This window comes from Ctenopharyngodon idella, chromosome 22, assembly GCF_019924925.1.
Source record: "Ctenopharyngodon idella isolate HZGC_01 chromosome 22, HZGC01, whole genome shotgun sequence".
NCBI lineage: Eukaryota > Metazoa > Chordata > Actinopteri > Cypriniformes > Xenocyprididae > Ctenopharyngodon > Ctenopharyngodon idella.
In genome coordinates this window covers 2,080,172-2,104,608 of record NC_067241.1, presented here as the reverse complement: position 1 = coordinate 2,104,608, position 24,437 = coordinate 2,080,172, and the positions used below count along the sequence as shown (strand labels likewise).

Here is a 24,437-nt window from a genome sequence, read left to right as displayed (position 1 = left end):
TGAAGGGACCGTCTGAAAAGTGCAAAACCCAAAACCCTTTTGCTCATTTTATATTATGAAAAATACTCAATATCTTCACTGTAACACACTGTACTGTCACCAAATTCAGTTCATATCTCCTGCTGGTTGTACTGGAACACTTAGTCTGATAAAAAAAAAAAAATAAATTAAAAAAAAAATGCATAACTTTTATGATTATTTATTATCAAACAAAATGAATAACTTCACTGTTATTAGTATATATATTAAATAAATTGTAATGCCATCAAATTCAGTAAGCAATTATCATGCAAAAGCTGTTGTATGTAAGCTGTGTACCAACATCATTTGTGTAAAGAAGGCCTTTATGTGCTACTTGCCAAACTAAGTGACGTATGAACTAAATTTGGTGACAGTATACATTACAACACAACGTGTTTTTGGAATTTCTTGGTACTTGGATTCAGCAACTTGAACCCCTTAAATCAGCTGGATATCAATTCTCCTACACTTTGTACAATAAAATAAAATAAAAACATTTGGAAAAATTCAACACTCTGTCAGTTTGTTTATAACTCAACAGAATTGAAGAAAACAGTAAACAACATTCTCAAAACAAAATATTACATTCAATAATTGAATACTCAGAATTTGTGCTGTACAGAATGTGGCTCTGAATTTTCACTTTTCAATTTCAGTTAGGTGAATTAAATGCTCAATGATTCGGTTAACCTGAGTTCATGAATCAAACGATTCAGTTCAAAGAAATATCGATTCTTTTCTAATAGTTCAGTTCAAAGTCTTTCATTAAAAATCCGGGGGGAAAAATAGGGAAAATAAGCAGATCTCAATGAGTTCACGTCATGTTTGTCCAAAAGTAAAAAGGAAAAGAATTCCCCTACCAGTTTGATGGCTCAAAAACACAGTTCATCAAGCAAAACATGTCCGTAGGTGTCTCACCGTAAACACACTTAGTTGCATCTCATGAGTCCTGCACGAATCAGGAAAACGTGTCACAGACGATCTCATCAATATCACAAAAAAAAAAAAAAAAAAAAAAAAAATCAAGCCTTGTAAAGACAAGGCAGAAAAATAATAAATCTTCAATTCAAACACTTTCATCAACAAATCACATGTATTTGCTATCGCGTTTGTGACACTTCTCTTGCATAACAATCAAGTTAATGTTTAAAATGTGACTCACCAAGGCAAGAAATTGATGATATTTATTCAAACAAGGAAGTTCATTCAAGGTGCTCCGATGCTCCGTGGGTCTGCATCGGCCTCTATTTCATGAATCTCCGCCTCGTCTTCTAACTCCGGCGACAGCTTCTTTATGTTATCGCATCCGTTCAGAAATTTAATCTCTCTGTTGTTTTTAATCACATTTCTCTCTGAATTGGTTATTTAACGCGGAGAGTTTATGGAAATCGCTCCATGCAGCTGACTCCTTTCTAGTCTCTAGGGCAGTGTTTCCCAAACTGGGGTACGTGAGGTGACGTTGGGGGTACGCGAACAAAATGCCGAATTTTGCCGTTCATTTCATTCTTCCCCACCTTAAAATATTATTAAAACCGAGCAAGTATTTCTAACAAGCACAATGCCGTAAATACATGAAATCCAATCAAAATACCATATTATCTCAAAACTGACTGCATCCATTTCCACATAAGCAGCGTGCATACGGGTGCCTAAAGGTTGCATGCAGTCTGCTGCCTCAGCAAATCGCGCTACATTACTGCCGTTCTCAACAGTATACCTGTAGATTTAGCACTTACTAGCATGAAGAACAAAAATAGCCTGGCATAGAAAGTGAAAAGAGATCAATTTAAGATTTAAACTCATGATACAAAACACACCTTTTGTGAGTTCTTGTTTTTAATGTTGATATGAGCAAGAATGCAAATCCAAATATCCACACGATTGCAAATGTGGCATTTTGCAACAGTTCAACAAACAAAAAAGTGATGTTCTTCACAGTATTTTTAGTATTTGCTCCATTTTGCAACGAAATAATAGTTCCAACGAAAACCACGGCAGAACTACAACACACAGCGCTGTTTCGTGAACAAATCTGCGGCTTTGAACGAATCATTTGTGAAAGTTATTGATTCAATGATTCATTCATAAATACAGCCACTTGTTCGTTACTGAATGAATGACACGATGACTCACGCATTAAGACAGTGACTTACCGCCACCTACTGGTTTGGGAACCACTGCTCTAGGGAGTTCAAGATCTTCTCATGCACTCAGAAAACAGCGCGTAAGCAGGACTTAAACTGATTCGCTGCTTCTATTGGCTCTTAAAAGAGTTATCTCTGTAATATGGTTAATATTTGGATAAACTTAATTTTTTAAGTTAAAATTTACTTTTACTTTTTACTTTTCTCTTAACCATTTGTTATTTTATTCTCTTCACTGGTAGCCTAGGTTACCAGGGTTACAATTACATGACTTTCATTTTAGGCTGAACTATCCCTTTAAGAAGATTTCCCCACGAAAAAAGGAAAGAATGAGCCTGAGGTCTTCCACGATTCATATTCTTTCTGGGGGAAAAAAAGCGAATTAACAAGTAAGAAACAGGAAATTTCTGCTAGCACTTGAAGGCAGTATATAATGCGGTTATGTGAGGCTGCATACACTACGCGCCCAATTTAAACGCATGTGACGTCACAGAATCAGTGACGTCATAGCGCAGCCCAGGAGCTCCGCGTTCCATACAATAGCCACACAGCATAACTTCGCTCTCATATGGTGATCGCTTTTCAGTTCAGTGTGAATCCGAGCAGAAGCGAAGACTGTGAGCAAACACTCGAAATCTCTCCACACAACGATTGCGAGTTTTAAAGCGCTTCATTATAAGCGCTAGAGTTTCTCCTGTGTTTGATTGTGTGGCGCTCAACTCTAACTGTCCAGTGTATAACACTTTGACAGCTAAGTAGCAGCTATGGAGAACAGCCCGACAGGTAAATATACCACATTTTCAGACGTAACAAACTTAATTTTGTGAAATTCTTTAATTTTCCATATATAATTTTCACACACACACACACACACATGAAAAAATACTATAGTAAAAACTATAGTGTTTTTGAACCATACTATAGTAAATTGTAGTATACTGTTTATATTATAGTATTTACAACACTTTGTTAATGGATGCTACAGCATACTGTAGTATTAACTATAGTGAACTGATAAACTAATAAATACTGTAGAATACTTTAGTTTTTACTACAGTAAACTGTAGTGTATTGTAATACACCCTATAGTTGTAGAAAACTTAGTACAGAATTGGGTAAAGTAACTTGTTTATATTACTATAGTTGTTATATTACCACAGCAACTAGAATTACAATTCAAGTACTTTAATATAGTATGGTTCAAAAACACTATAGTATTTACCATAAATTACTATAGTATTTTTTTTTTTTTTCATGAGGGTTTTCATGTTTTATGGGGACATTCCACAGACATAATGATTTTATACTGTACAAACTGTATATTCTATCCCCTACCCTAAACATCCCCCTAAAAACAACCCTCACAGAAAAATTGCTGCATTTATTTTTTACATTTTCAGAAAACATCATTTTGTATGGACTTATAAGCTATTTTCATCATGGGTACCACAAAATGTCCCCGGTCAAAAATTACTATCTATAATGTGGGGACATTTGGTCCCCACCATATTCGATTTACCAAGTACACACACATATAGTAGTAGCTAAAAGTGGTGTCCAGCCTAGGAAAATTGACATCTTCTCCTTTTATTCAAATATTATTACAAAATTGTAAAACATTTCATAAGAATATTGCATAGTTGTGCTTGGAGTCAGTTTTATTTGTGATAACGCAATGCCAAATTGTGCAGACATAATATTTGGCCAGGCTGTCATACAAAGAAATTATGAACACATGCAAACAAGAGAGAACTAACAAAATATTAATAACTGATTATGATGTAGTCAATGTATGCCTTTTCCTGTGAGCTTTTTTGTTTTTCTATGATTTTCCTTTTTTTGCCAAATAGTTTTGTCACATAAATGCCTTAACCACATTTAGTGTTTTGTTCTTTCCTTACATATATATATATATTTTTTTCCTTATATTTAAAATATTTAAAAATATATACTGTAACATATTTTCCTCATATTTTGATGGTTTAATCAAACTTGTAGGGTTATTAACAAATTTCCCCTCTATATATTTTATAGTTTTGCATTTTTAATTAAATTTTCAATTGTTAGTTTTGTTGTGGCATTTCGTGACTTGTATAAAATGTTTATTTCATTAGTTCAGTTTAAAGAAAACCAATGTAGTAACCAGAATTTTATTTATTTATTTATTTTTTTTAAAACAAGCAAAAAGCAAGAAGAATAGCCTTTGTGCATTCTTAAGAAAATTGCTGACTTTGAAAAGTGACAATCAGTGTCAACGTCGAGGCAACCGAGTGGCTCCTCTTCAGTCTGTGTCCGACATAGATTCAGCTGATCCCCAGCCTGGTCCATCCGGCCTCCATCCAACGGCTCTACGGGATCAAACTGATTCTCAGCCGGGTCCATCCAGTGTCAAGCCAACGAGCTGTGATGCAAATCCAGATGATCCTGAGGCAGCTGAAGGTAGGTCTACTGTCATTTTAATTTTGTACTGTTTTTTCACACTTGTGTCTAGTGACTCTATTAAGTGTGTGTATTTATCTATTCCTTTGCAGCATGTTAGTTAATTTTGGAATCATGAAAATGTTTATTCTTGGTGTACTCTAGCCTGAGTATTTGATGTCTAATATCTGGAGGTCATTTCTAACTCCTCTATTTCTGTTTGTTTTAGAAAAACAAACAAAAATTAAGAAGAAAGGCTTCTGTGCATTCTTGAGAAGAACATGTCGGGCTGTAAAACGTAAAATAACACAACACAAAAAGCACAACAAGGTGGCTCCTCTTTGTCCACAGCCCGACACAGATTCAGCTGATCCTCATCCGGGTCCAGCCATCTGTGAGATAACGGCTCTGCAGAATCCAACTGATCTTCAGCTTGATCCATCTGTCCTTGAGATAACACCTCTGCAGAATCCAACTGATGTTCAGCCGGATCCAGCTGCCCATGAGATAATGCCTCTGCAGGATCCAACTGATGTTCAGCCGGATCCAGTCGCTGAGCCAACAGCTCTGCAGGATCCGAATGATCTTCAGCTGGATCCATCCGTCCATGACCCCACGGCTCTGCAGGATCCAACTGATCCTCCAGAAGATCCGCAGCTTGGTTCTTCTGACCTTGATCAAGATCCAGCTGCTTCAATGATAACACCTGTCATAGGACCATGTGGCCTTGTGCCAACAGGTCTGCAGGATCCAGCTGATCCTCTTCCAGGCCCATCTGGCTCTGAGCCAAGATCTCCAAAATTTCCAGGTGCTGCTTCCAAGCGAAGACGTGTCGGAGATCAAACTTGGTTTAGAAAAGCCTCTTACCCGGGTCCATCTATTCGTGAGTATTTTTCCATTTGCTAACTTTTTCTTGTTTTTTTTCCTCCACTTATTGTGTCTAGATACCCTAGTAAGTCTGTGTATTCATATTCAAATCTCTCATCTGGCATTCCAACCCCCGGTTTCACAGACAAGGTTTAAGATGGTCCTAGACTAAAATGCATGTTTGAGCTGTTTCAACTGAAAGCAACTTGCACTGACATATCTTAAAATATGCCAGTGTTATTGTTTTATATCAAGATGCACACCAGTAATGATTAAAGAATTTTCTAGGGTACGTTTATAAAAGCAACTTAAATACCCTAATTGAACTAACGCCTAATCCTGGCTTAGTCTAAGCCCGGTCTGTGAAACCAGGCCTATATGTAATGTGTCATGCTGATGAATCTTGTACTCTTGATCCAAGAAGTATTTTTTTTTCTGATTCCCTAGTTAAATGAATATGATAAAGAAACTGATTATCCTGCTGTTTTACTTTTCCCTTTACCTCTTAATTATATTTAGTCTCCTGGGGCCGTATTCACAAAACATTTTATCTTACCACTAAGAGTTCTCTTAAATAGCAGTAAGAGTTCTTAGCTAAGAATTTTCTCTTAAAACCTATTCACAAAGCTGCTGAGACAAACTTCTACTAAGGAATAGAAAGAAATTTTAAGCTAAGAGAAAGGGCGGGGTTGACTTTGTTGCTATGGATGATGTCAACACGCTTACTAACTATGACAACAGTGATTGGCTACTAGGGGAGGAGTCTCTGTTAGTGATTTATTCATTGAAATATTGTAGAACTATCATGTTGCCATATTTAAATAAATAATTTAAATTTTGGAGCTGGTTTTAGTGCTAAAATGCTTTGTGAAATACTCTTATAGCACAAATTTAGTCCTAAAATTAGGACCGACACGCCCATTATTTTTAAGAGTTTCTCCTAAATCGGCAAGTTAGGACCTACTTCTTAAGATGTTTTGTGAATACAGCCCCGGGTCATGTAAGACTATGAATCTCATATATTAACATGCTATTTTATGTATATTTTTGCAGTTCCATTTTCTGAGCTTTATGAAGTGGGAGAGGAGATTGGAGAAGGAGGCTTCGGCACTGTCTGTGAGGGGATTTCGAAATTCAAACGCGAGCAGGTAAAATCAATCTTGCTGTATTCACCAAATGTTTCTTATAGATCAACGCTTTGACCAAAACATGTTTAAAATAAATTTAAATGGAACAATTTGTGATGATGCCAATATACAATTATTAATGTTTTTTTTGTTTTGTTTTTGTTTGTTTTTTCAGGTCGCCATCAAATTTATCCCTAAGAGTGCAGCAGACCGGTATATTGCAATTGTAAGTTGGTAAAACATAATGCATATATTTAAATACAAACAATATATTTTAAATACAAGTGAAATGTGATAGTGAAAGTCAGCTAACCTTTTGTTGAACTCTTTTCTCCAGCCTGGGTGTTCCAAGCCACTGTTTGCAGAAGTGGCTCTAAACCTGCTGCTGAATGAGCCTCCGATAAGCCCCTACGTTGTCCACATGCTGGACTGGTTTGATGAGAAAGATCAGTACATCCTCATCCTAGAGTATCCGCAACCCTGCAAAGACTTGCTCAAATTCGTTGTTAGCAATGGACTGCGGATGAATGAATCACAGGCACGTGACCTGATATACCAAGCAGTGCTCGGAGCCAAACACTGTTTTGACAAAGGCGTCTTCCACCGTGACATTAAGTTGAATAACTTTCTGATCAACACAATGACGAACCAAGTCAAAATGATCGACTTTGGCTGCGGTGACCTCATCAAAAGTGGTTACTTGGGTGAATTTGAAGGTCAGTTGGCTGTTTGTGTTAGCATTGCAATAAGCCCTAATTAGGTGTCAGTCTGTGTGGTGATTTAACAGTGAAGAATATATATGTGAAAATGGACATTTGGACAAGTTGACTTTTGTAAATGAAATGTTTGCTTAACCTGTATATCTCTTGCTTTTAATGAACAGGAGGATGTCAACCACCTGAGTACTACGTGGACTTAAAATATGAGGCAGAGCCAACAACAGTCTGGTCTCTGGGCGTTATGATGTACAGAGTGATGTGCAAATGTCAGCCCTTCAAAAGTTTAGGCGACATGAATTATGGCATTCTGAGGTTTAACTCCAGAATATCCAGAGGTAAGAGAACAGTTAATTACTGATAACACAATGACAACAACATTTAAAACACATAAAGCATCAGTACAATGGACATAAAGAATATACCAGACTAACCAGCATTCTTGTGAAAACTTTTACAGCATGCCAGGATTTGATAAGCCGGTGCCTGACTCGTGAACCAACTGAGAGAGCAACTATAGAGGAGATTTTACAGCATGAATGGTTTCAGCAGGGACAAATGTCACGAGTAGCTCAGGAGTCAGGTAGTGTAAGTTAGGAGGGAACATAGGGGGCTTTCACACTGGGCATGTTTGCTTCAGTCCGAATCTGAGTGCATTTGTTCCCGGATTGGACTGGTTTCATACACACTTGATTGTATCGAAACCCAATGCATTCACGTTCTTCTTGCGTCATTGTGGCGGGCAGGATGAGGCCGAGCTGTGAGAACGGGGCAAGGCCGGTGGCGCGAGTGCTAATGAGTGTCACCTGCGCACCGCACCGGTCTCGTATCTCACAGAGGAGCTCGGAAGGATAAAAGGAGGAGCGATGACAGTGAAGGACGAGAGAGGACTAGGCCTGGACAATTTATGTTATGTTTTGTTTATGTGTGTGTGGCAGTCGTCCATGAGGGGCTGCCGCTTTTATTTTAGTTTTGTGTTTGTTTATTTTATATAATTAAGATTGCGCTGAACATTTGCCGGTTCCCACCTTCTTCTTCCCTGAACACTAACCGTGCTACATTGGTGCTGAAACCCGGGAGGAAGGAGGGACACACTGTCAGAGAGTCCTCTCTGCTGAGGGGAATCACGGTGCTGAGGAGATCGGGCAGCACAAAGGAGCAGTGAGCGCCAGTGGCTGCCCGAGGCGGTTGGTGCTGGAGCGATGGAAGACCCGGTGGGACGGAGAGCTCGCTGCCATGCTCCTGGGTTGAGGGGGGGTAGCTGCCCTCCGAGAGGGAGCAGAGGAGTTGCTCATGTTTGCCTGCTTCCCGGAGCCTGCTGCCGTCCGCCATGATGGGGAGGAGCAGAGAACGGGGGACTCGCTGCCGGCTGCCATCAACAGGAGGAGCCATCGCTGTCCGCCAGGAGGTGGAGGAGGATCGAGCCGTCCACCAAGGAGCATCCAGTACCATCGCATGTCACCGCGGGTGAGAGCCTCTCAGCTGGTTGAGGACCAAGTGTCAGTGTGTCTGGGAACCGGATCAAGAATTTTTTTTCCTCTCTCGTCTCTCTCGCTCCTCATCCATCCATCTCCTTTTCTCTCGGCTCGTCTGTCCTTACCCCCAGATGCTGCGGCCGCCGCAACTTCCTTCAAGGCAGTTTCAGGTTCGGTAACGTGGTGCGCTCCCCGGTCCGCATGACAGTTTTAACGTTACCAATGTTTTATGTGAAACCATGCTCTGTTTCATACTAAAATGCCAGTGTGAAAGCATCTTTGTTGCACAAAAAGAAGCAGCAAATTTAGTTCAGAAAAAAAGAGAACTCACTGGAAAATATTAACAGAAAATTTGTTGTTCAAATTATTGGGTGGGTGGAGGGAAAATTTATTTAATAAATCATTCCATTTTAATTTTGAGTAATTTGTCAGTTACTATAATTTTTTATTTTGCACAAATTCCATATCGTTTCAACCCCTTACACCCTGATTGCTTTTTTAAATAATATCACACTTAAAGCTGCAGTCCGTAACTTTTTTTTGGTTAAAAATTATCCAAAATCAATTTTTGAGCAAGTACATAACCAACCAGTGTTCAAAACTATCTCCTTACCTTAGCCCGATTCACAAAGCATGTAATGATTTTTAAATAAAATTGCTACTGGTGGGTTTCCACGGGAAATTCGAGCATGCAGCCATTCGTCTTTGCGTCATTATGCCACGTCTGTAAACAGAAAGAACGAGTCCCAGCGAGTAGGTTATATGGCATGTGAGGATGCTCCTGGTAGCGGATCATTTATAGCCTTTTCTCACAGCAGCTGCAATAATTAAACTTATTAATTTGATGGTGGATTGTAATCCAGAAAGGTCCAAATGACAATCAGTACCAACTGGAGATTCATCCGTAGTCAAAAGCAAAATACTTTGGACAGTGGAGTGGTTACAGAAATTGAAATCTACAGGTAACGCTAATACACACTAAATACACATAGTCACACAATGCTGATGTTGTTAACATTAACAGTTTGAGAACAAAGTATTACAATAATAATAATTTGCGCAGTTTGGCGTGATCCGAGCTAAGCAATCGTTAGATTTAATCACCATTGGTAGCGCGATTTATTGTAATGCTTTTTTTTCTCAGTTGGTCAGAACAAAAGTGACAGATTTGTTACTTACTTGTTCAGATGACATTTTCCGGTGAAAATTCTTATTTTGATCATACTTCCCAAGACGTAGAATCTGTGATTCTGAAGTACAGTATCCACACTGATGTGGTGACTGACACCAAACATTAGATTCATCCACGCTGAGGAGCTGTGCCGATGCACAACCCACATAAAGATGATAATTCTGCAAATAACTGCAATTGCAGGTTTCAAACAGAATGGCGACAAAGAGGCAACACTTACGGACTGCAGCTTTACTTACTAGCATACTTAGTAAAGGCTTAGAGCTCTACAAAAAAGGGTAGGATCAATGTGATCAATAGTCTCATTTGAGAGGAAAAAAAGAGATTTGGATCATGTTTGGAGACTATTAGAATGTATATATATGAAAGGTCATAAAAAGTTTGGTCTTGTTCACAATCATGTTAACTGTATCGGAGCAAGAGTTTGTGTTGATATCTCAAAGCAATCAAAAGTTATGGCATTTGGAACCATGGTAACTCAAAAGTCCAAAAACCTCTCCAAACAAGTGATCTGAGTATTTTACTGACATTAGAAGTACTTGCTATGTGGAAACACCACAATAAACCAGCAAAATACTTCTAATTGTATGGAATAACAAGTAATAAAATCCTGGTGGGTGGGTGAGTGGGTGGGTGGATGAATGATGATCATCTTCGTCTCAGGCATGCGATTAGCTCAAGACAAAAAAGAAGGAAAACCCAAGACAAAAAAGAAGGAAAACCCAAGACAAAAAAAAAGGACCCCCCCCCCCCGCCCAATTATTATTACAATAATATTATTATTTTATTACATTACTAAAGAAATGTCTCGCTATTGCAATAAGATATAATATTGTACTATACAATTTAAAAAAAATAAGATAATCTAATTATCATCATAATACGTTATAATACAATATATGTTATAATAAAAAGTATTAATAGAATTTTTATTATTATTGTTATTATCAATAATAAAAATAATTATCATTATTATTTTATTTTACAGAACAACAGTAAAATTACAATACTAATATACTTATGGTTGTCTGTTTTTGGTTTTTGGTTTTCAAACTTTAAACCACTGAGCTTTTATTTTGGCTGAAAACCGCAGGAGACAACAGATTTATAAACGATTCTCATTACGAATTTGTGAAGATGGGCTCAAACACACACAGAGTGCACTTGCAGATTAGCATTTACTGTGAATCGAAACAGCTTTACTCTGAAACATGCAGTGTGTCAGACTATAAATTTATTTAATTACATTGCAGCCATTGCAATTTGATGATCACACTAAGCCATATTACATTCTCACAGCCATGTATTGTCAAAATTCATAAAAAAGTTACCGGCAAATGGCAAGTAATTGTTTCAATGGTGATTTTTACTCGCATTTGGTGCTTTGAACCCTGGCTAACATGCTAATAGTGTCACGCAGATGGTGCCGCACACTCATCCAGTGCTGTCAGAAACAATCTGTGCATGAAATAAATGTATTAGAAAACGTAACATTTTGCAGTTTATTTCATAATTGCTTAAGGCCATTTCACAATTTCAATAATCATACAGTTACCAGAAACCATTAACGCTCAGGGTTGCATTTCCCGAAAGCATCATTAGCCAACTATGGTCGCAAGTTCCATCCTTACCAACATAGTTCAATGCTCTGGCATTTCCCAAAACCATAGTTCCAATGAGCATTTGCACACAGCATTGCAGACTTATTGTAATGATGAGTCGACAGAATGTGGATCCATTTGCAGCTGTTTATTAAGAGAACTTACAGAGCAGACAGGGCAAAGGCAGAGGCATAAACTGGGACAGGCAATGGTCGAGGCAGGCGGCAGACAAACAGAGTCAGTGTACAGGCAAGGATCAGGGCAGGCAGCAAAGGGTCACAGAGAATAAACAGTCCAAACGATAACAAGTAACAGTCCACGGGAAAACGCTCAGAAATGATCACCAAGGCAAATCAAGACTTCGCGATGTGTGTGTGTGTGAGTGTGTCTTAAATAGTGTGAGTGTGATGTGGTGCAGGTGTGTGTGCAATCAGTCCCAGGAATGAGGGCCCATGGGAGACGTAGTCCGAATGAGAACTGATCAGTATTCCGGTGATGGCTCCCTCCGGCGGTCCGGAGGAAGGGCCGAGGGAGCCACATTCATGACAGAGGCCCCCCCCGTGAGCGGCTCCAGACACGAGGAAGCGGACGCCGGGGTCTACCACGTGGTCGAGGGGCCGGTCTCTCCGGATGCGTCCGATGAAATTCCTCTGTGAGTGAGGGGTCCAGGATATCATCCGCATTGACCCAGGATCGCTCCTCCGGGCCATACCCCTCCCAGTCGACTAAGTACTGTAGTCTCCTACCCCGGCGCCTAGAATCAAGCAGCTCTCGTACTTGATAGGCTTCCTCGCCTTCGATCATCAAGGGTGGGGGGGAGCGGACCTCGGCTCCCTCTGGCTCCCCTCTCGGGCCCCCGGAGGGTTTCAACAGCGAAACATGAAAAGTGGGAGAGACACGGTAATTAGCAGGCAAATCTAAACGAAATGATACTGGAGTTATTTGTTTGGTAATTTGAAAGGGCCCTACAAACCTGGGACTGAGTTTTCTGCATGGAAGTCTTAGCCGGAGATCTCTAGTGGACAGCCAAACCCATTGACCCACGGCGTACTGGGGACTGGGGCGTCGGTGACGATTGGCCTGCATCTCCTGCCTTCTTACGGCACGTTGTAGGTGATGGTGAGCTAGATCCCAGGTTTCCTCGCTTCGTTGCATCCACTCAGTGACAGACGGTAGGTTGGATGGTTCCCCAGACCAAGGAAATAGTGGAGGTTGGAAGCCCAGGACGCATTGAAAGGGCGTGACACCAGTGGCAGGTTTTTGTAGGGAGTTTTGGGCGTACTCCGCCCAGAGCAGGTAACGACTCCAGTCAGTTTGATTGCGTTGGCAGTAGGTGCGTAGAAATAGTGTTAGTTCTTGGTTCATGCGCTCTGTTTGGCCATTGGATTCTGGATGGTACCCTGAAGTGAGGCTGACGTTGATGTTGAGGTTCTTGAAGAAGGATGACCAGACTCGAGATGTGAACTGTGGGCCTCTGTCTGACACAATGTCCTCGGGTAGTCCATAGAAACGGAACACATAATTGCAAAGAAGTTCGGCTGTCTCGAATGCTGTGGGTAGCTTGGCCAGTGGTATAAGTCTGCATGCTTTAGAGAAACGATCGATGACTGTGAGGATGGTGGTGTGGCCCTGAGATTCTGGGAGATCAGTGACGAAATCAATGGCAATATGAGACCAGGGACGTTGAGGAATGGGTAACGGTTGTAATAATCCGGCTGGCGCTTGATGAGATGCTTTGGTGGTTTGACAGAGTGAACAGTTGGTGATGAAGCGGGTGGTGTCGGATAGCATAGAATCCCACCAGAACCGGTTTTGTAGCAGGTGGAAGGTGGCCGTGACACCCGGGTGACCTGAGCTTGGGAAGTCATGGACGTGATGCAGTAGTCTGTCTCGCAGCTGTGCTGGGACGTAAGTGCGGTCCGGTGGGCATGTAGGAGGAGGAGTGGTCTGTTCGTTGGCGTGTGTGATCTCGGTGATAATGTCCCATTGAACCGGAGCGAGCAGTAAGGTGTCGGGGATTATGTTCTCTCTGTTCTCTGTCCGTTCCACCTCCTCATGCTGTCGTGAAAGTGCATCCGCCTTGGTGTTTTTGGAGCCCGGTCTGTAAGTTACGGAGAACTGGAAGCGTGTGAAGAATAGTGCCCATCTGGCTTGCCGTGGGTTTAGACGTTTGGCGGAACGCAGATATTCCAGGTTCTTATGGTCAGTGAGAATGGTGAACGGATGTTTGGCTCCCTCCAGCCAGTGCCGCCACTCCTCCAGAGCTGCCTTCATGGCCAGTAATTCCCGATTGCCCACATCGTAATTACGTTCTGCCGCCGACATTTTTCTTGAATAAAAGGCACAGGGGTACATTTTCTCTGGGTTACCTTGGCGCTGGGAAAGAACGGCCCCAATGCCCGTGCTGGAGGCGTCCACCTCTACAATGAAAGGGAGTTCGGGATCTGGATGACGGAGGATGGGTGCCGTGGTGAAGCGCTCCTTTAGCTCGTAGAAAGCCTGTACTGCCTCGGAGGACCAGATGAAATGAGGACTGCCGCTTGGTCATAGACGTTAACGGGGCTGCAACGCCGCTGAAGTTCCGGATAAACCGCCTGTAGAAGTTGGCAAACCCCAAGAAGCGTTGTAATTCCTTCAATGTGCGGGGTTGTGGCCATTCCAGTACCGCCCTCACCTTACTGTCATCCATGGCCACGCCCTCACGGCTGATAACGTAACCCAGAAAGGAGGTGGAGGTTTGGTGAAACTCACATTTCTCAGCTTTTGCATATAGTTTATGTTGAATGAGTCTCTGCAGCACTGCCCGCACATGCTGAACATGTTCCTTGAAAGAGTTGGAGTAGATGAGGATGTCATCTATGTAGACTATGACCCAGCGATTGAGCATGTCACGGAAGACGTCGTTGATAAAGGACTGGAAGACAGAGGGACTGCTGGCTAGCCCGAACGGCATGACGAGGGTCTCGTAGTGACCAGTGGTTGTGGAAAAGGCTGTCTTCCACTCGTCCCCTTCTCGGATGCGGATTAGGTTGTACGCACAGCGAAGGTCCAACTTGGTAAAGTATGCGGCCTGCCTGAGTTGTTCGAGGGCTGGAGGAACTAGAGGCAAGGGATACCGGAACTTGATGGTGATGTCATTTAGTCCACGGTAATCGATACAGGGTCTTAATCCGCCGTCCCTTTTCTTGACAAAGAAGAATCCTGAGGCTGCCGGTGATGTGGACGGGCGGATAAATCCTTTAGCTAGTTCCTCCTCGATGTAGGCTTTCATTGCTGCTGACTCGGGTTGTGACAGGGGAAAGATCCTGCCCTTGGGAGGTGTGGTTCCAGGCAACAGGTCGATGGCACAGTCCCCGGGACGATGAGGAGGTAGTTCGGTGGACTTGTTCTTACTGAAGGCCACAGCCAGATCGGAATATTCTTCGGGTATGTTAAGTTTCTCTGTGTCAGAATCATGGAGTGCAGCGGCTTGAACTGGCAGAGGAGTGATTTGTTTCAAGCAGTTTGCATGGCAGTTAGCGTCCCATTGTACAATCTGACCTTCTTTCCAGGAAACGTGTGGGTTATGGGTTCTGAGCCAGGGCAGACCAAGGATCACGGGGTTATTGGGTGAGTGGATAACATAGAAGCGGATGAGTTCATGGTGAAGGGCCCCTACTTGCAAGGCGAGCTCGTCAGTGATATGGACCACTTTGCCTCCACCGATGGGCTTCCCATCTAGCGCCTCCATTGTCAACAGGGAATTACAGTCTGTTAGAGAGATGTTATGATCTTTGATGAATGTATCTGACATGAAGTTCCCAGCGGCTCCAGAATCCAGCAGGGCGTGAGTGGATAGACGTTGGCCATTTACGATAATCTGAATGGGAATTTTGAAGCAGTTGGAGGAAGAGTTAGAGTGATGTGGAGAACTCACCGCTTTGGGGTTGGAGGACTGAGGTCGTACGGGGCAGTTAATCTTGACATGGCCAGCCTGGCCGCAATAGAGACACAGGTGTAGTTGTCGTCTCCTTTCTCTCTCTTCGGGAAGTAGCGGAGTGTAGCTGAGTTGCATGGGTTCCAGAGCGGGTCCGGCTGAGGCGGATAGCCGAACGGGTCGTCGGGTACGTAGCAGATTATCAATGTGAATGGCCAGTTCGATGAAAGCGTTGAGCGAGCTTCCCTCATCCCGGCACGCGAGTTCAGCTTGTAATTCCAGTGATAGTCCCCTTCGGAAAAGCAGCTTTAATGTGTCCTCGACCCAGTTCGTTTGAGCGGCGAGAGTGCGAAAGTTCAGCGCATACTCAGCTGCTGTTTGTTTACCTTGGCTGAGAGACAGTAACTGGTCGCCGGCGCTCTTGCCTCCTTCGGGATGTTCGAAAACTTCTTTAAAGCTTTGCAAGAAGTCCTGGAAGGTGGGGAACATGGGGCTGTCATCTCTCCACACCGCGGTGGCCCAATCCAGTGCTTTGCCAGTGAGCAGGGAACACACAAACGATATCCGACTGGATTCGGTGGGATACAGAGACGGTTCCTGGTTGATGAACAGGGAGCATTGGAGAAGGAACCCCTTACATCTGGCGGGAGTGCCGTCAAACTTTTCTGGGAGCGCTAGGCGAGGATTGACTGCAGGGGAGGCCACGAAGCCTGGATTGGCGGGAACAACGGGCGGCGGCGTGGCGGCTTCGGCAGGGCTGAATCGGAGGCCTTGGAGCGTTTTCACCAGCTCTTCGGTAAGGGAAGTCAAGCGGTTAAGTTGATGTTGATGCACCGCTAGCTGGTTGGCCTGGGCAGTTAATTCAGATGAAATCTGCATGAGGGCTGCTGGATCACTGTTTGGCGAAGTCTTCTGTAATGATGAGTCGACAGAATGTGGATCCATTTGCAGCTGTTTATTAAGAGAACTTACAGAGCAGACAGGGCAAAGGCAGAGGCATAAACTGGGACAGGCAATGGTCGAGGCAGGCGGCAGACAAACAGAGTCAGTGTACAGGCAAGGATCAGGGCAGGCAGCAAACAATCACAGTCCAAGAAACAGGCAAAGATCAGGGCAGGCAGCAAAGGGTCACAGAGAATAAACAGTCCAAACGATAACAGGTAACAGTCCACGGGAAAACGCTCAGAAATGATCACCAAGGCAAATCAAGACTTTGCGATGTGTGTGTGTGTGAGTGTGTCTTAAATAGTGTGAGTGTGATGTGGTGCAGGTGTGTGCGCAATCAGTCCCAGGAATGAGGGCCCATGGGAGACGTAGTCCGAATGAGAACTGATCAGTATTCCGGTGATGGCTCCCTCCGGCGGTCCGGAGGAAGGGCCGAGGGAGCCACATTCGTGACACTTATGTGGTTAGAGCTACAGCTCCGTGGTTAGAGCTCTTGACCTGTGGTTAGAAGCATCATTTCTTGTGAAATGACATCATCATGCTCATGGGCACACAAACGTTCAGTACATTCTACATATTTCATCCCATTTAAATATATATACGTTTTAATCCATATATTTTAGTGTGTCAACAATTAGTGTCATTTTTGCATGTGCGCATGTGTGTAAAATGCACAAAGGAACTCCGAAGTATGACATATGAGGGAACCTGAGATTAATCAAACATCAAATAAAGCAAAATGACATGGAACAAAAACAGTGAAGGTAGTCATTAGGTGCCATGTTCGTTTCCACAGCATCTTGAAGATCTCGAATAGATTAATTAGCTATTAATTAGAGGAGTAATATAATTATTACTCCTGCACCTGTGCGTGACGTCATTAACGACAGTGTGTTGTGATTGGTCAACCGCTTTCAGCGTGTTTCGTAAATGCCCCGCCCCTTATCATAACTGCGAGTTTCAACACACTACTAATGCAATTCAAGACTTCGATTGAAGCATTTCACTCTTTTTTTTCTGCAGAAAATGTACAAATTTAAATGATGTTATTTAAATGATCAAAGGGATATATGAAAATACTTCAAAAGGCCATGTCAATGAATGTGAACGAGAGCAGAGTGTATTTTGTTCATGCATTTAAAGACATGAGAGTCCATTTCTTCGACATTTACTGTAAAGGAAGGAACACAATGTGTGCTTCATGCAAATAGTCACTCTCTCTCCCTCTCTTTCTCTCAACCTTCGTTCTCAGTTGCAAAGAAATATCATTGGGTCTGTAATGGACACTAACTCTAAAGAGAATGGAAATGCAGGCATGAGTGGAATATAGATTAGAGAGTAAAGCATATCCTCCAGCAAGACCGTGAAAAAGCTGTGACATCGGCTCTAGAGGGGCATTTAAAGCAAAGATTGGAAAAGAGAAGGAAGGGGCAGATGGAAGTGTCACCTTGAGAAGAAGCAGAGGGAGGGAGGGAGGGAGGGGGAGTAAACCAGCGCCAACACTTTTCAACACATTACACTGCGCCTTTCTTCCTAAAGAAAAAACATACACACAGGTCACTGAACGTCCTTTAAGGAATCATCTGGGTTCAAATGACTCTGTCAACAGCATATGTGACTTTACTCTAGAAGAGCACAAAAATACATATCGCACAAATATTGTGAGAAAATAAAAAATATATTATAATACATACAAGTAATGAAGCCAGAATATTCCTTTAGCAAAACAAACAGTCCTAGATGTTTACTACTGCCAATCTTATTTTTTTCAGTCACTCCTTATTTTTCATTGTGCCATTTTCTTTCACATATTCATTGCATTTTTCTTACACTCTTGTTCAAATTTCACTTATTCATCCATCACACATGCTCACAGTCCCAATCCCAGCCTCCCTTAGCTCTCGACATTCATTCATTTATTCCCATGCTTCATTTCTACTCATCCAGGTCGATCCCTGCTGCTCTCAAAATTCCCTATCTCCACAGGCTTAAGTGTCTAAACTAAGTGTGTTGTGTGAGAGCTTCTATTAGAAACCATGTATTGATCTGAGCTGCTGTGCTGATCAGTTAGGGCTCAGGCAGGTGTCTCCTGAGTGCAGTGTAGCTGCAGTTTATAGGAGGGATTCATCTCCGTGGGTTGATTGTACCTGGAATACACTCTTAAAGGAGAAGTGTGTAATTTAGTGTTAAAATACTTTCCCCATCACCGTTTGCATTTGGGAAACCTATTTTAACCTGTTTATTTATTTATTGCAAATTCTATCCTTTTCATGCTTCACATTTAAAGAGGACCTATTATGCCCCTTTTTACAAAATAAGTCTCTGATGTCCCCAGAGTGTGTACGTAAAGTTTTAGCTCAAAATACCCCACAGATTATTTTTATAGCATGTTAAAATTGCCACTTTTGGGGGGTCTCTTTAAATGCAAATGAGCTGCTGCTCCCGACCCCTTTTCAGAAGAGGGCGGAGCTTCAAGAGCTAATGCAACAACAAAACAGGACAATCTCACGCAATAAAATGTCAGAGACTGTCAGTAGGTGTGTTCAGCCTTATATGTTCAAACCGGAGTCGGACAATGATGCCTACAGAGCCAAAGAATATATGCTGCATGGAGATAGAACAGGTATAGTTTAGTTTAATTACGGTTATATTGTTATATTATATCGAATGTTGTCATCTTGCTTTTATCCACTATTAGTACAAGCCTGTTGTAGCGGACCATGTCCAAATGATGGCCAAAACTTTACTGATGAGTTTTATGAAGTTTATTGTACATCACACAAAAGATCAAGGATCCGTTTTCACACCGTAAGAGCTGAATAAAACACAGTACAAGAAGTGTGCATTAAAGTCTTATCCATAAACTCTCTCTCTCTTTCCCTTGCATTAACACACAGAGATCGAATTACACAAAAACATTACAACTAACAGTAAACATATATATACAGACCTTAAGCCTTTTCGGGGGTGCTTAATAAACCGGTAAACTTTATATCCGTAAAACAACTTAGATGAACTGTAATAAAGTGCATGCTCTCCCCTTCATTGCTGCTGTAACTAGCATTGCTCTGGAGACTATAAGCTGGATCACGAACAGTTGGTACTGATCCATCCTTGAGTAACAACTTTTTAGCAAAACTTGTTTTGTATTGTCCCCTTGCATTGACCCTCATTCACAAAGAAGTCTGGTGTAAAATGACATAAATGAATTTAGGCATAAGGGGGCACATTCACTTAAAAAATAAAACAAATCCACTGCATCTTCAGTGGCTCTGATGTCCTAAGTACATGAAGACTGTTATGTTCACTCTTACATCCAACATCAAAACACCTCAATCACTTACGAGACATTCTTGTTGCTACAGCTGCTCAGGCCTGGAGAAAATTGCAACAGTGTACAACTCGCTCAGAGTGGGGTCTATGCTAATACGGCAGAGTTCGTCAGCAGTCATGGGCGGGGCCTAAGTATTTTTTGAGGTCACAAAAGGTAGAATCTGCAAATGGCTTATTCTGAGATACTGCTTATGATTTATGGGGATTAAAAAAGAGGAGTGGGTGGATTTTTATCATAGGGTGGTTGTGTACAGACACTGCCAACACACATTTATGTTCAAACACTATGTAAAAATGAATTTTGCATAATAGGTCCCTTGTAAATCAAGTCATTTTTTACACACCCACCCACAATTTATTCTATTAATTTTTCCCCAACAAAAACACATCATCAAATACCCCTCTCAAAGACCCCAGCAAATTTCCAAAAGTGATGTCTGGCCTAGGAAAATTTCACCTTTTTTTCAAATATTATTAAAGGGATCATGAATTGAGAAATCAAAATGTCCTTGATCTTTTGTCATATAAGAGGTCATTATATAAGTTTCAGAACTCTTTTTTCCTCTTTATTCCAAAAACAGCTTTTATTGAAACCAAGCTCAAAAAACGACTCATTTCGGATTTTGTCTCAGTATGAAGTAAGAGTGCGATGAAAGACCGCCTACTTCTACATCATTGCCTCTTTAGCCCCACCCACCGATTCGCACATGTAATGTGGTAGTAAATACAAGAGAGATGCAAACAGAATTACTCCAGCAACAAAATGATAGTGATGCCTATGAGGATTACAAGATGTTTTAAAGTGCCAAGTTGTGGAAAAACAATGTCTTTGCATTGACTTACTTGTGATCATAAGTGTGGATGAACTTTATTTTTAACAAAGTTCCATATCACGTCAGTAAGACACTGCTTGCTTGTTTGTTTGTTCGCTTCATTTCACTGCAGATTTGTTTTAAACAAGACACAGTTCGACGCTGTCTTTTTAGAGAGACTGAAAATAAAAAATGATGTAGTGCCATATCGAATCCGACAGTAATGTTGCAACACACAAGTGTGAGTAATAGTGTTTTTACCTTTGTGTCGCTATTGTTTTGTCTGTTGTACTCACTTTACTTTCACTTTACTGAAAATGATGAACGATGAATATAAGAATGACAGTGCGAAAAACGATGGTCATTCATTCATAATTTGTTTACACAAAACATCCCAAGTTATGGCGTCAACTAACTGTGGTAACTCTAAGTGCTTAAACTTTATTTGCCACAACCAAGACTTATAAAGCATATTTAATATGCATAAATGTTTCACAGTTGGCAAATCTTTCAACTATGTAATGAGATAAACACCTTTCGTCTTTGTTTCAACACTAATATGATGTAATAAAATACAATGCTACTTCACAAATACATGAGGAATAAATACAACCCGAATTCCGGAAATCTCTGTGCATAAGGGACAAGGCCGAAGTCCTTTATTGGATGCCCATGGTCTTCTGGCCCTCAGATGACACTGCATCACTCATCGGCATGATTGTGTGAATGACATTACTAAATGGGCCGTGGAATACTTCCAGAAACCACTGTCGGTAAACACAATCCACCGTGCCATCTGCAGATGCCAACTAAAGCTCTATCATGCAAAAAGGAAGGCATATGTGAATATGGTCCAGGAACGCCGTCGTGTCCTCTGGGCCAAGGCTTACTTAAAATGGACTGTTTCAAAGTGGAAAAATGTTCTATGGTCAGACGAGTGAATGCTGAAAGGTATATAAAGGTTTTAGAGCAACATAGCCTCCAGATGATGTCTATTTCAGGGAAGGCCTTGTGTATTTCAGCAGGACAATGCAAAACCACATATTGCAGCTATTACAACAGCATGGCTTCATCGTAGAAGAGTCCGGGTGCTGAATTGGCCTGCCTGCATCCAGATCTTTCACGTATAGAGAAAAATACATCAAAGACGACCGCAAACTCTTCAGCAGCTGGAAACCTATATCAGGCAAGAATGGGACCAAATTTCAACACCAAAACTACAGAAACTCATAACCTCGATGCCCAGACGTCTTCACACTGTTTTGAAAAGAAGAGGAGTTGCTACACCATGGTAAACATGCCCCCGTCCCAACTATTTTGAGATCTGTAGCAGGCATCAAATTTGAAATGAGCTCATTTTGTGCATAAAATTGTAAAATTTCTCAGATTTAAACATTTGTTATGTTAAATATGTTCTATTGTGAATAAAATATTGGCTCATATGATTTGAAAGTCTTTTAGTTTTCATTTTATTCAAATTTAAAAAACATCTCAACATTTCTGTATAAATGATGTATAAATAAAGATGATCAATTACCACACTGTTGCAGACTGCAGTATCCTTGGCATTTAAGGTGTAGGTTTGTCTTCCGATTCGGGATCAGACTCTGGTTCAAACATGTATGGTGAACATCAGAAGATTTCAAAACAATTCCACATGTCTAATGGTGGGAAGTTGAAAAATTATTTTTATACGCAAAACTGTTACCCAATCATAACAGTGGGTGTTTACTTCCAAGTCTTGAATGCAGCATGTCCATCAAAACGGAGTGTTTGAAAGAGAGGGTCAAAAACAGGATAGAAAATAGCCTATTACTTCTTAATTAGGATTTTTTTTTTTTTTTTATGTAAAAATCTTGCTAACATTATAAGTGGACCTCAAAGAACATTATAAATTAAAAAAAAAAAAAAAAAATGCAGTTCATGGCCCCTTTAAAAATTTTGTAAGAATATGGTGCAGCATACTGCTTGAAGTAAGTTCTTTTATTTTAATGCAATGAAACATGACAAATTGTGACAGACTGTCATACAAAGAAATTATGAACAATGCAAAAATGAGAGAACCAATGAAATATTTATAACTGATTATATTATAATCAATGTATTCTTTTTCCTGTGAGCTTTTGTTTTTCTATGCATTTTTTTTTTTTTGCATGTAAAATAAAAACTGTAGCTGTAGTTTGCCTTTTTTGCCAAACAACTTTGTCATATCAATACCTTAACCAAGTTCAGTGTTTTGTTCTTCCCTCATATTTAAAAAATATAAAATATTTTCCTCATATTTTGATGGTTCAATTGAACTTATAGGGTCATTAAAAGCAAATATCCCCTCCGCACATCACTTTTGGCCACTACTGGATTTCAGAGATTACCATGGTTCTACCACAATGCTACATGTCCAAAAACCAAGATATTACCACAGTACCACATCCAATTAACAATGGTACTTTTTTTGTTAGTATAGGAAAACACACATTTACATTTCTGCAACTGTGGCCAATCTGCACTGAAATATGTCTGTGCACTATAAACACCAGCATTCAATATTTGTAGCCACCCACAGTCTAAGACGGAGGTTAGGCTGAACTAAAAGCAAAGCTGCTCTGTGGTATTGTGGCACAAAACCTTGGCCGATTTCACGCAGAGCTTAACCGCTTTGACCATGTAATAGAGTGGAGAGAAGAACAAAATAATCGTTCTCCCCCTCTCCCTCTCCCTCTTCCCATCCTTCTGTCCCTCTTGACCAAGAAACACTGTTCCTCGCAGAGCAATCACAGGCTCTGAGCGAGCAGGCTGCTATTATTGTGTGATACAAGGCCAAGACCATGTCTTGCTGGCTTTTGTCTTTATAGTACCATAATGCACCTCAAGAACAACAATTTCCAAAACTGAGCTCAAGCCACAGAGAGATATTTAGCATTTTAGTTACTCTGAAAAATAGGTGTATGGTGTAGAGTGTCTCTGGGCGGATTGCTGAGGCAGATTGCCGACAACAGCCATTTTAGGATTGTTTGTGATTTGGTCTTAGTGACTTAGGAGTCCTCTTGACTACTCCTATCTTTTCACAGATTTAGTAGCTAGTTTTAGCACTAAAACGATTTGTGAATTTAGGACTGACATGCCCATTATTTTAAAGAGTTTCTCCTAAATTGGCAAGTTATGAGCTACCTTTAACCTTAAGATGTTTTGTGAATACGGCCCCAGGTTTACAGCAATATTTGCAAACTGGCATGTCAGCCCTTTTGTTTTTTGTACTTCATAAACTACCTGTAAAGATAATTGCTCAGTATTCATTTATTTTTTTGTAAAGGCTATTTTTTATACTTCAAGATGTATTTTTGTAATGAAGTTTTCATATAATACCCTGATGAAAAAACAGGGAGACCAGCTGACTGAAAAGCTAAACCAGCTAAACACCAAATTAATCCTGCCACCCTACTAGCTTAAACAAGCCTATGGTGATTATCTGGACTCCAAACCCGACCAAACTAGATAAGCTGGTATGTTTAATGGCTTTAGGGTCATTCCTACAGGACTGTATAATAATTCTAACCAAATATTTCACTTTCACATTCTAGGAAATTTGTCCACCCTGTTAAATGAGATTTTACAATGCAATGTGTAACAGGGTGGATGTTTTAACCTAATGAAGCCCATTATTAGCATGCATACATAACAACATGGTAGCAGAAGATTACCATTTAGGAAGAATTTTAATAGTCTGTTAAAAAAAATAAAAAATAATGTTCAGTATAAATTGACACAACAGGGTGGACATGTTATGTTTTATGCTATTAAGTAAGTCTTCTAAAAATGAGGAAAAGAGAGAAAAGTTTATGACTAATATTTACTTTGTCCTTGAAGTTGCTT

The 24,437-nt window shown here is 40.9% G+C and overlaps 1 protein-coding gene and 1 long non-coding RNA gene across 2 annotated transcripts; one reads left to right on the top strand and one right to left on the bottom strand.

Moving 5' to 3' along the window:
- Positions 1–534: 534 nt before the first annotated feature.
- Positions 535–1,606, bottom strand: LOC127505041 (uncharacterized). The gene is made up of 2 exons (XR_007927542.1): positions 1,184–1,606; positions 535–970 (listed from the first exon to the last, which is right to left on the bottom strand). It is a non-coding gene; the product is annotated as an uncharacterized LOC127505041 (long non-coding RNA).
- A 2,965-nt stretch (positions 1,607–4,571) lies between these two features.
- LOC127505284 (serine/threonine-protein kinase pim-2-like) lies at positions 4,572–8,868 on the top strand. Its single transcript, XM_051880740.1, has 7 exons — positions 4,572–4,604; positions 4,935–5,244; positions 6,504–6,598; positions 6,753–6,803; positions 6,915–7,293; positions 7,461–7,631; positions 7,754–8,868. Exons 1-7 carry the CDS (start codon positions 4,572–4,574, stop codon positions 7,888–7,890), a joined length of 1,176 nt encoding a protein of 391 aa, XP_051736700.1. The 3' UTR covers positions 7,891–8,868.
- Positions 8,869–24,437: the final 15,569 nt, after the last annotated feature.

Excerpts from the sequence above, each read along its gene's own strand:
- LOC127505284 (XM_051880740.1), top strand. The coding sequence starts at position 4,572 with ATGCAAATCCAGATGATCCTGAGGCAGCTGAAG. Across the intron at positions 4,605-4,934 it reads TGATCCTGAGGCAGCTGAAG|CCCGACACAGATTCAGCTGA; the intron begins GTAGGTCTACTG and ends CTTTGTCCACAG. Across the intron at positions 6,599-6,752 it reads CGAAATTCAAACGCGAGCAG|GTCGCCATCAAATTTATCCC; the intron begins GTAAAATCAATC and ends TTGTTTTTTCAG.